The 13,013-nt window shown below is 35.2% G+C and overlaps 2 protein-coding genes across 4 annotated transcripts in view; one reads left to right on the top strand and one right to left on the bottom strand.

Annotated features, from left to right (window-relative positions):
* The window catches only part of LOC139967326 (potassium channel subfamily K member 18-like), a 49,859-nt gene that overhangs the window by 20,549 nt on the left and 16,297 nt on the right, over positions 1-13,013 (bottom strand). The gene's annotated exons all lie outside the window — the stretch shown is intronic.
* Positions 1,402-13,013, top strand: part of LOC139967327 (uncharacterized) — a 40,603-nt gene continuing 28,991 nt past the window's right edge. The window contains exon 1 of the mRNA XM_071971008.1: positions 1,402-1,548. Within this exon, the coding sequence (XP_071827109.1) occupies positions 1,542-1,548 (7 nt within the window). The 5' untranslated portion in view covers positions 1,402-1,541. The remainder of the gene's footprint in view (positions 1,549-13,013) is intronic.

Raw genomic sequence — 13,013 nt, 5'->3', positions numbered from 1 at the left:
ATATATATATATATATATTTATTTATATATATATATATATATTTATATATATATATTTATTTAATTATATATATATATATATATATATATATATATATATATATATATTGTACGAAGTTAATGTTCAAACGTCATACCGCCCATACTTGAAATACATTGGTTTCTCAAATACCGCACATACCTACAGGACGCATGTGTTTCTAAATACCGCCACCGGTTTGTGTTCCGGTGACGTCACAAGTTTCCGTATAAGGAAATGAAGATACCGTACCGTATACCTGCTCAATTAGAGTTATGGGCCACATTTCGATTACTGAAAATAGCAATATAGTAAACTTGAGTTTCAGGCGACGGCAATGGGAAACTTGGGTAATTTTTTATCAAGTCATATGATTGGTGAACTAAATACCAATAAATACTGCGATTTATTAAAACTTATCGAAAATTTAAAAATGATTAGAAAATGTCTGTTAACTTTATGATCATTAATGAAGATGATACCAATCATCACGTGTCCACTATCTTTAGCACCCTCCAGTACCCTCCTCGAATCCCACCCGCACTCTGCCCTCCCCCTCCTCCTTCCCTCCATTCACGCTGTAGATGGATCGCAAAGCAGCTCCATATATATATGCACATAATTCGTGTAGAATTCAAATGCACTATTTACCCTCAATGCACTACTTATTTGAGTATGGAGAAAAACACTTAGCTGACCTAAGTGGATATAGTGCTATATAAACATAAATATTATGATATCATGATCCCAGTATTACGAATTGCAATCACCACGCAGACTTAAGATCATTAATTTATTATATATACCGGTACCAGCTTCATTCTTGCATTACGTAAACAATGGTTTAGGTAAGCTAAATACTTCAAAGGTCAACCACTGACACTATTTACTGGTAAAATTTATTGCTTGAAGTATTGAAAATATATAAGTGATATAGGATTATACTTCCAATAATGATAAATGTCACTATATAAGACTAACAACGTTAAGAAAAGACAATATACCAACATACATATCAAAAGCATAAACATGTGAATTTAACCCCCTACAGTCTGTCATAGTTGTTTTTATTTGATAACGGGAATCGTACGGAGTTTATGTTTGATACATGCGTGTCTCTAACTTGCTGGTAAGTAGTAGGAGTAGCTAGCCATAAAATTGTATACATATATTGTACGTCGTCAATGGAAGTTAACTTCGCATGTAGATATAGCGTAAAAAAGGGTCAAAAATTATACTTGAAAGGTGCAAGGACTTTTCAATATAAGAAAGGCATATCTTATGTAGAGTGAATTATAAGTATAAATGTCAAATATGAGCATGTGTTCATAATCAGATCACAATAAGTCACAGGACAAATCGTTTTACTTGACATAACAGATTCCGTAAAATAGGCGAATACCAGCCTCTCTCGTGAGGCAACAGGTGTCATGGGAAAGTCTGACGTAAGAGGCCGACCCGAACGTCATTTCCGATAAACACAAATGTTCAAAGATGGTCGAATCTCTCTCTTTTCGGTGACATGGGAGGTTAGTGTCAATTTATTCTGTTCAGTAACTGAGGAATATAAACATATCAGTAGTGCATGGTGGAGCGGCGGGCGGGGGGGGGGGGGGAGGGGTGGCGATTGTTGGGGGAGGGTGTAGGAAAGAGACAAAAAGGCAGTACGAACTATACCATGAACAAAATGTCGACATTTAAGACAGGCAGGAATTGAGCAAACTTCACAAGCGTTTGACAAAAGGGTACAAATTAGTTTTTTTTTTAAATTCATCAATACATGTTTGTATTGATTAATTTTTTTATAATATTTTCCGTTTAGTGTATAAATATGCAGATAAGAAATGGAAAAGTAAACTCAAATAACATAATTTGATAATGACGTAAAGTCATTTACCAAAGGAACAAAATCAGGCAATATGAGCCTTATCACATCAGAATAAAGAAAAGATCTTTAAACACCACAGGCACACCAATTGTTGGGACTACTAAGCTCAAATTGCTGATCGTAAAGTCAACTACTTAGATATACACAATGGACCCCCTGATTTTGATCCTGTGTATAGTTGAAAAATGAGTGAGTTACTTTATTCATCGAGAAGCAGTAAGGCTTTATTCTATATTGTTATATGCAAACATATGTGTAAATCCCAGCTGTTTATATTTACGCACACACCACGTCGGGGTAACAGCTGTGGTTGAAGTAAAAATTGGAGAAACCATGCAGTTTGTAGGACACCACTTTTATGGGATATATATATATATATATAAATGAAAATCGTAATGAGTTGGAAAATCAAGAACAGTGAAAAAACTTTATATATATATATATATATATATATATATATATATATATATATATATATATATATATATATATATATATATATTGTTGTCTCTCGCCTGTAGCAAAACTCTCATATTGGTCTGGAATTAACATAATATCATTTCCTTTCCTATAATAGCGTTAATTTTTGACAGGTGTTGCTGTGGATGCATTCTGTGTATAAAAACGCTGCTACTTCAGGTTAATAAACATATTGTGTGAACAACTCAAGATTGACTAATCTACACTGGTTCGCCTCAGCCCAATTCTTTGTCATGGTTCAATTATACGCTAATGCTTTCTGGAGTGTTAAAGGGAAGAACATACTAAAGAAGAAAGTCACTGCAATTTCGCGTAATTAAATTCTATGTATAGGAAATAAAAGAGGGAAAAAAAGGAGTGTAAAGTACGCTTGGGGCATTTTATTTCTATTCGTAAGTGGCTTCGTCTGTCTACTTTACAAGATTATCACAAGTTTGGTTTTTGTTAACTCCTGCTCCATACAGATGGATGAATCATACATTGCCGTATTCATAAGACGCAAATGCCTGTTGAGGCCTTGTTACCCTCAAACTCTAAACATTAATACACGTATTTGTTATAGCCATATGTACGCTCGAGGTACAGGAAATATCTTATATAGAAACGCTTTTCTTTGCAATTTCCGATTTCTCTCTTCTCTAAATTATAGCTGAACATTTCGGAGATGGGTGAATGTACGCGGAAGGTGGGGGGTGGGTGGGAGGGGCGGGGGGGGGGGTTGATCTTCATATCTGCATGTGTTGAATTTGACGCTTATAACAAGTCGTCAAAGTTTTGTCGTCCTCTTCTGGTAGAATTCCATAATTTTGTTATTGAAACGTAAATTATCCGGATTTTTGAATTGATCTGTATTAATTATCATACACTATATACATACAGAGCCATTGCTAGTTTTGTTTTGCTAAATACAATTTAAGTCACATATATATACTCGATCCAATTAGTCATGGACACAGTGCTGTATGAATTCATAACCCTATATATACGTTACTAGAGAACACAAGGTTTTATCAAATGAATACTATGTATGACGCAATAATAACTCATATAGACTGCCATGTTGTGAGAGAGAATAACAGATTTCCTGAGACTTAAATTTAAACAATAAAAAAAAACTTCTTCGCTGTATGTATGTAGTAGTATATAGGTGCAAATTGACATCCAAATGTAGACGTGTTGATTCAGTTTTGTTGATACAGCTTAAAGACGGCATACGGTGTACAATCGATATCGTAAGACAGCTGTTTTGGAGTTAGACTTCAGATTCCAGAAATTTGACAACACCAACAAGGGAGTGATATCACGCGGAGCTTACAATTCAGCAAGCCATTAGAGACATCCTGCCACTTGCACTCACCATATGATATTTAGTTTTCGACATTATTAATTATTTTATTGAATTTTGAAACTTTTTTGCCCCCCCCCCAAGAAAAAAATATGTTCGAATTAGAGTTAAATCAAAACCAAAAAGGAAATCTGAAAAGGGAACAACAAAAAACTGCATTATTTGAAATGAAAGGTGATTGGTCAAGTCGAATAACAACATGGTACTGGACTTTAACATTAATAACATTTCGTTTTACTCCCTACGCTCTCACTTTATATGTTATTTGTCATTTTGTTTATCTCTTGATTGTTAATTAAAATTTACCGTATAAATGTCTCTTTTACCGATCACTGAGGTGATATGGAGATATAAAACTGAAACTAGACACCATGTCCCTGTATACCACTATACGATTATGGCAAGCCATATGGGACAAACACTGCATAATATATCCGCGTATTGATTGGAATATATACGCCTATTAATTGGAATATATACGCGTAAATATTATGAGCCAATCATATGGCTTAAATATATCCGCGTATTAATTCGAATATATCCACGTATTAATTCGAATATATACACGTATTAAATAAAATACATATGAAGATTAAATCCAATGTATGCACGGATTAATTAGAATATACACGAAAAAACATTTCCGCTCTTGCTGTGTACATATACCAACGATAAATGTTTTGGCGGGCTCTCGAGATCGCTTCAAAAAGCGAAACTTAACACATGTACAACACATGTATATTCGAATTAATACGCGGATATATTATGCGGTGTTTGTCCCACATGGCTTGCCATATACGATGAAGCCATCGTTGTATCATATCCGAATCGACATGCACGCAACATTAACGAGACGATCACACTTGGGAATATAGGTCGGTAAGATCGAAAATACAAAAACAGCAAGATAGATTTATCCTGCATGGTATAGAACATACTTACATGGTTTGATATCAGAGTTAAGTGCCAATAATTGGTATGCATATTATATTTAACGTATAAATCTCATTACGTATTGTAAGGCTTTCTTTTCTATAACAGGGTTGGTTGCTTCAGCGCAATGCAAGCAAACATGATACTACCATATAGAGTGGTAGTATAATGTATATACAGTGAACAAATCTACATCAAGCTTGTTATGAAGCACGGTAATATTTTAAGCAGATGTTTGTGGGGTTTAAGCATCGAGTCCTGTTAAGTACAAGATTATCCCATGTACATGATACCCTTACAATCTCATTCCGTTTCGATAACATCAAAAAGTTTGGCGACTATGGTTACCGACAGAAGAAAATTTGAAAAGGTTCTTATAGTATCTTCATTCTCTGAAATTACAATTAGGAACTTCATTCTTCTTTTTCTTACAGCTATACTTTACACTTTTTTTTGGTGCTTTCTCTTTATGATCAGATCTAATGTTACTTCAAGCAAATGATAGTCTATCCATGACTATGCATAACTACTAATTAGCCTGCGTAACCATGACTGAATTGGTTATATTTAGTTATATTAGTCTATACCGTAACATACGGTAATGGTACATGACACACACTGCCCGATTGTCGATTGTGTTTAGCGAAAATGCAATTTAGGAAACACATGACCAGTGTAGTGTTACATTACTTCAGTACAGACAGCATGTTCAGTTCAAACAGAGTGCAGACAACATGCCAAATATCTATTTCAGCTCAAATTTATTGAGAAACCAACGGGTTATCATGAAGCTAGATAAGAATATATGTCAAAATTCTATAGTGACAATATATCATCAAGAACCCCCTCGAACTTGGTTCTGTTGCGTTTTTTGGAAACGGAACTTAATTGTGCAGGTATAGATAAAATGCGGGATACATGCATCTCTATAGTAATATTTGTAATAAATTACATAGGCCTATGATTCATTCAATTAATAGCAAGGGTGGTGCATTGCAACCAGATCCAACATACCTGATAAATCTCGAGAAACAGAAATTCAAGACATATATACCACCACAAAACATTTTTTTTTTAAAGCAAATGCAAAATATTCGTATCCATATACATAGCGTATACACATGTGTCCTTATTCGTGAAATAAAATTGGACCTGAATAAACCCCCCGTTTTTCATATTTTTTTATTTTATTAATTCAGCCTAGGGGTCTTTGATTCTACAGATGTTTTGAAAAGGTAGGCTATGTAAGTCATGTTTGGTAAGTTCTAAGTGCCGTAACAATGATATTAACTAAAACGCTCGGGAGACTTTGTTTCCGGTATAATGATTATATTACAACCACCTCAGATATTTGCCTGAGTTCTGTGTGAGTGAAGTAACATGTGCATTATTTACATACTTGTATACCATGTTGAGATAGCGATAGGCAATTCGTACATCTAGCGGGAATCCAATGAGAGTTAACTGTACTGAGGCTTTTCTCTTAATACAAGGAAACACAAGACCAATCATCATTTGCTTCTGAAACAGAGATTTTTCAAGTCGTCTCTGGCAGCTGTTATTTTGTAAACTTGTGACGTCATGGTGTCAGTAGGATCTGAAGCCTGTTACTAACTCTTTTATGTTTGTTTTGCATATTTCCAAAGTTAAATTGTTAACATTGTTGACATTAGAAAGAACCATTGCAATCTTTCGGTCATGCGTATTTATGCATGTATTAGATGTAGTATTTGCAACTCCCGTCTCTATTACAGGAAATAAAAATTGTACAGCCTTATAAATATGGCAAACAAGACACATGTTGCTTGTTTAGATGACGTCATATCAAGTCCTCAACATTTTGTGTGAAAGGGACATTAGAATCTGTGATATCACCGGAATAACATCAGATTTTTCTTGACTATTTGGCCAAGTTGTTCTTGACATATTTTTTCCATCACATATATCAATGATGCTGGTATGGTTGACGGTAATATTATCTGTTAAAGTCATAAACCATATACATGTATATCGTTTGAGCGAGGCTGCCTCATCAGGCTCACGCAATATATAGATCAGTCGAGATTACGTACGCACACAAAAGTAGGTCAAATTACCATTTGTTTTTTTCATTCGATAATATAGCCTATAGTATATTTAGAACTTTGCAAAGAAATGGCCACCAACAACGGCTATGTGTATTCAAATTTCCTGTCAAAGGCGTCAAGTTGCTTTATTTAAAATTGGAGGTGTTAATTTAAAGATTATCCCACACGTAGGCTAAGTGAATCCCTCATTGACACACTTCTGTTTAACGCCTAGTGAAGTTGAGCCCGTTGCTCGTAGTATCTGACAGGTCTTTATCCAACAACGCATTGAAAATGCAGCATAGCCGAAAGCTTTGCCGCCAAAGTATGGTATAAATATTGCAAGCTATGACATCTGCATGGTTGTGATTTTTTTGTGTTTAATGATTTTGAATTTCTAATCAGTCACTAGAGACCGACAGTGCTAATTCATTTCCTGTATGCTATGACTGAAGTAATATTCAATGAGAATGTCTGTGGTGTCTCGCTGTATACTGCAATTGTTGAATTGTTGCCAATCTGGTGGGCTGTAATTTACGTCACATTCCGCTGTTCGTAATAATTATTAATATAATTTACTATTTTATTTCCTTTTATTCATCTGCATGGTATTTGTAATGGCTGGCTGCTAGGCCAAATCAACCGTTACGAAACTCCTTTACATGCCTACCTATATATATATATATTCTCATTACGTTTTCATGTATATATATATATGTATATATATATACACATACATACATACATATCAAAATACGTTGCAGTTAACGACAAACACTTGTTGGTAACGTAAGAGGAGTGCAGTGCATGTAAAACTTACATGAAAGTCCTGCCATCAGGCTGTTGGGGGGGGGGCTCCCCCCTCTCGATAATTTCCACGCTTGAAGCCAGGGCAACTGAAAACTTGAATACCAGTAAGCGCAAGTCTAACTCTAACCCCACACCCCCCCCTAATTCCCCAACCTGCGTAGGGGGTTCTGAATTGAATATAACTGCTACATGATTGACACATTTGACAGTGAGAATGGAAGCTTTATCAAATCTTGGTTAACAAAGAATAGCTTGTAAACTGTGTTATTACATAAGCGAATGCAACGCACTAGTTCTAGAACACCCTCTCACTTAACATGCTATTCACGGTTTACATAATTGCGCAAACCGTGTAAATAATTTTATTTTCTAATGTTAATGAAAATTTTATTGTCTTCATCTCTGACTCATCATAGCTTCAAAATGAACGTATTTTTAATATACCGGGGTTATATAAGATAATCGCTCTTGGCCAGAGCGAACTCCTTTCAATACTTTCAACGTCATTTAATAATAGCCTTCTTTGATTTATTATTTCTTTCTTATGTAATGGTACATTTGTATTTGGTTAGGCTTTTTTCTCATCTGGTCCTATAGCTGGAAGGAATTGACAGTCATTATACATATACATATATATATATATATATATTTATTTATCTATTTATTTTCTTATATATATATATTTATTTATCTATTTATTTTCTTATATATATATATTTATTTATCTATTTATTTTCTTATATATATATATTTATTTATCTATTTATTTTCCGTTGGTTCATCAACTTCTAGAATATAATCTAATTAAATTGCAATATAGATCTGGGAATAAGTAATGAACAAAATTCATCTCATTAATTGCATTTGCCTGGAGCAATCGATCTTTCTTGCACCATTTATACCATAATGCATAATGACTCAAGCAACCTGATGTGGATTTAACGAAAAGTCACAGCATGTCTGTTATAATCAGAGGATTTCGAAGGAGTTAATTTACCCAAAATTGAGCTGTTTGTGTTATACGGCTTCCATACATATGTTTGACATGGGAGTGGGGAAGCGGGAGGGTGTGTGTGTGTGTGGGGGGGGGGGGGGCTGCCTCTCCCATCAATCGTTTCTCTTTTCATGCATTGGATTTGAAATTTGTTGAATACCTATCAGCGGCAGATCCAGGATTAAAAAAAGATGAGATGTGATCCTGTGGTCATTGAAGCTGGAAAGTCAGAGGATTTAGTTTAAACGTCAAAAGGGGAAGTCTGGGACATATTTAGAGTATGACTTTGGTCTATAAATTAGAATATATTAGGTCTTTGGGCGATGTTGCATTAGTGTGAGGTTGAAAGGGGATAACATATTTATGTCTAAGTGCAAGGTTGCATGAGTGTGAGGTTGAAAGAGGGATAATATATTATGTCTAAGTGCAAGGTTGTATTAGTGTGAGGTTGAAAGGGGGATAATATATTAGGTCTAAGGGGAAAGTTTTATATTAGTGTGAGGTTGAAAGGGGGATAATATATTATGTGTAAGTGCAAGGTTGCATTAGCGTGAGGGTGAAAGGGGGATAATATATCATGTCGAAGTGCAAGGTTGCATGAGTGTGACGTTGAAAGAGGGATAACATATTATGTCTAAGTGCAAGGTTGCATGAGTGTGAGGTTGAAAGGGGGATAATATATTATGTCTAAGTGCAAGGTTGTATTAGTGTGAGAATTGAAAGTGGGATAATATATTAGGTCTAAGGGGAAAGTTTTATATTAGTGTGAGGTTGAAAGGTGGGATAATATATTATGTCTAAGTGCAAGGTTGCATGAGTGTGAGGTTGAAAGGGGATAATATATTATTCGTAAGTGCAAGGTTGCATTAGTGTGAGGTTGAAAGGGTGGATAACATATTTATGTGTAAGTGCAAGGTTACATTAGTGTGAGGTTGCAAGGGGTATAACATATTATGTCTAAGTGCAAGGTAGTGTGAGGTTGAAAGGGGGATAATATATTATGTCTAAGGGCAACTTGTTGCATTAGTGTGAGGTTGAAAGTGGGATAATATATTACGTCTAAGGGCAAGGTTGTATTATTGTGAGGTTGAAAGGGGATAATATATTATTCGTAAGTGCAAGGTTGCATGAGTGTGAGGTTGAAAGGGGATAATATATTTATGTGTAAGTGCAAGGTTACATTAGTGTGAGGTTGCAAGGGGTATGACATATTATGTCTAAGTGCAAGGTTGCAAGAGTGTGAGGTTGAAAGTGGGATAATATATTATGTCTAAGGGCAACTTGTTGCATTAGTGTGAGGTTGAAAGTGGGAAAATATATTAAGTCTAAGGGCAAGGTTGTATTATTGTGAGGTTGAAAGTGGGATAATATATTAGGTCTCTAAGTGCGAGGTTGCATTAGTGTGAAGTTGAATAGGTGGGGGGGGGGGGGGTGTACACATGCACCCACCCCTCCACCTGCGGATTTGCGCTTGCATTGCAGGCTGATGAGGAGAAGATTTCAAATTCCTGTTTTGTGGTATAACATGTCGTATCCCGCTCCGTCCCATTCTAGCAGATGCCCATGCCAACCCAAATGTCACGTGTCACAGCTTTAACACATATAAGGATTTTTTGTAGCGAAAATAACCTAGCATTAAAATGAGTCTGAATTCTGGTTATTAGTTACACGTGTAAGTAATGCAGCATGCTGCAGTTTTGTTAAGTCATCTGCTTTGTATAGAAGTATTAGCAAACCCTCCATCGATCATTACTTACACAAATATTGCAGATATAATCCAATCACAACATCCTATACTAGAATTGTACGACATGAATATTCATTAGCCGTTATAATTTAAGAAGTCACAATCCTTACCCTCATTATTGGTCTATCTGATGGAGATATAACTGTCATAAAACAACTTCCCCAAACAGATGAAGCAAAATAATATTCAATTTCACACACGAGTCTGAAGACTTGATCAAGTCTAAATATGACGTCATCGAGCCACATTTGACTCACATGTTTTGTTTGTTTTCTTTTACTTATTACAATGTTTATTTTTTGTAATGGAGATGAGTTTTGAATATACTGAATTTTATATAGTGCAGCTGTTAACATGACCTAACTATGGCATTACTTTCGGGCTCAGCACTTTCAACATTCTACCTTGAAAATATAAAAACAAAGAGAAAGTAAAAGATTTTCAGATCTTAGTGGCACTATGACATCACAGATTTACAAAATGGCAGCTCCCAATACCCGGAGTTTTAAACTGAGTTATCTCCCGAACGGAACAAGTGTTTGGCGGAGTTTGTTCTTCACAAAGACCTCTATAATATAAGCGGAAGATGAAGGTTTGGGGTTGTGTCTCCTATAGCTTTAATGAGTAGTTTTTTTTTTTCTCGCCTCTTTAACACTCTTTCTATACAATTATTAAACACATGCAAAACAACTAAATGTTGTGTGTGTGTGTTTGTGTGTTAGTTATTTTAAAACCTTTTCCTCATTATATGTAAGGAAATTTTACTATCTATACTTATAAGTGCACTATTCTGTAATTTAAGTATCAACTAGCATAAACAATGTGCAAGAAACACAACGTATAAGTACACTGACTCTATACGTGACAGCCTTGCCAAATGTGATTCCTGAGCTAACTAAAGCAGTGACTCAAATTCATGGAATAGCATAAAACTTGGAATGATCAATGACTAGTCAAACCAAATCGTGCTAATTTATATATATATATTTTTTTTTGTGGGGGGGGGGTGTGCTATATATTCTTTGTTTATTGGTTGCTATGCTACTTTGTTTCATTTGAATTCAAAGAACTGAGATAATGCGACTGAGTAAATAATGTACTTCAATTGAATAAATTAAAAAGTAAACTAATAAATTCATCGGATATAGAATAACCATGTCATTTTTTGTTAATAAATCTTTCCAAACCTATATATCTCAGGGATACCAGAATATGGTTGATGGGAGAATCTATGTGTCAGAGAGGATCAAGATTTCCATAAAGTGGTATTTAACTCTCTACTTTTCCAGCAAAGATTTTCCTGCAGTCTGTAACAGCAAGATAAAATAACACAAATTTTACCATACAATTCTTGTCACGAACACTGTTTTGTGTGAATAATTGATGTACAGTATTTGGAGGTCACATTATTAAATGCACAGTATAGTTGAAGCGATGATTTCACCAAAATTTCATGGCTACTGCTGATGTAGCTTACCGTATGTATATCGCTTGATAAGTTATTATATTTAAATGTGAAATCGCTTGACTAGCCTATATGAAACTTCTTTAGATATTTTTACTCACTCCGCAATTACTTCCGTAGAGAATAAAATTCTTGACTTTATAAGATATTCATTTATACTATTGTAAACGCCTGTAAGATAAGGTACACCAAAATTAATAACAGAATAAACTGAGAACGTCTCAATTTTTTGGGGTGCGGAATTTTCTGCAATTTTTGTTGCGTGGAAATTTCGATATACCGGTTTTAATTTCCGAAATTTTGGGATGAAACATCATGTCGAAGTTTCGACATTGCAACGTCCAACTTTGACATGCACTGTCGAAATTTCGAAAATGTAATACCGCATAAAAGGGCATGTCGAGGAAATCCATAGCTAAAACTTTGAAAATAGTAGAACATCTGAGAGAAAAGGTCAACATTGTGAAGAAAACGCTACCTTACATTTCGAGAAAATACTCGAAATGTTGAGATAAAGGAGTCGCAATTTTGAAATAATAAGTAGAAAATTCGGTATAAAAAGTCGAAATTTCAAATGTCTCATTAGGCCACCGTAATAACATTCTTCTGGGGGATATTTTCGAACCGCAGGTTTTTCCACCCCTCTCCAATGACCCTCTCCTCCCCTCCCCCTTCCCCTTCCCGCTTGGACGCACATCGTTACATTATATAATGGTATCAAGTCATTCGTGACTAAGCATTGTACATGTTCGTCAGAATGACTTAAGTCCTTTTCTCAACACAAAGTGTCAATACTTTGAATATTCTCACTCATTTACACGATCATGTTTAATTAACGAGTTTTGAATGACATCCTGGGGTTATTTTTCAAATTGCACTTCGATGGTCCTTCATTTAGTCTTGAAGTGCTTATACTATTAGAAAGGGGTAATATTGCTAGGAAATTCAAGTTTTGTAGTATTATGGAATGCGGGGGCGCATGCAGGAGATATTAACTTGGGAGTCGTTGAAGTCGACTCCCATGTGGGGAAACGGGACTACCCCCCCCCACCCCAAGAAAAACCATGCAATGTTAGACGTGAAGTAAATGGCTATGAATTAGATCTATAATTATGTTACCACGTGAGTTTTAATTTGTTTGTGTGTGGGGTTGTAGTTGGGCAAGGTGTACAACGATAACATCCCCTCCACTTCCCCCCATCTTTTCTCCTGGATCCCAAATATACAATATACAAAGATTGCGAAGTCAGCATTTTCGTAATACTC

This window comes from Apostichopus japonicus, chromosome 5 (assembly GCF_037975245.1).
Source record: "Apostichopus japonicus isolate 1M-3 chromosome 5, ASM3797524v1, whole genome shotgun sequence".
NCBI lineage: Eukaryota > Metazoa > Echinodermata > Holothuroidea > Aspidochirotida > Stichopodidae > Apostichopus > Apostichopus japonicus.
Note: the sequence above shows the minus strand (reverse complement) of the source record. Positions and strands in the feature narration are given on the sequence as shown.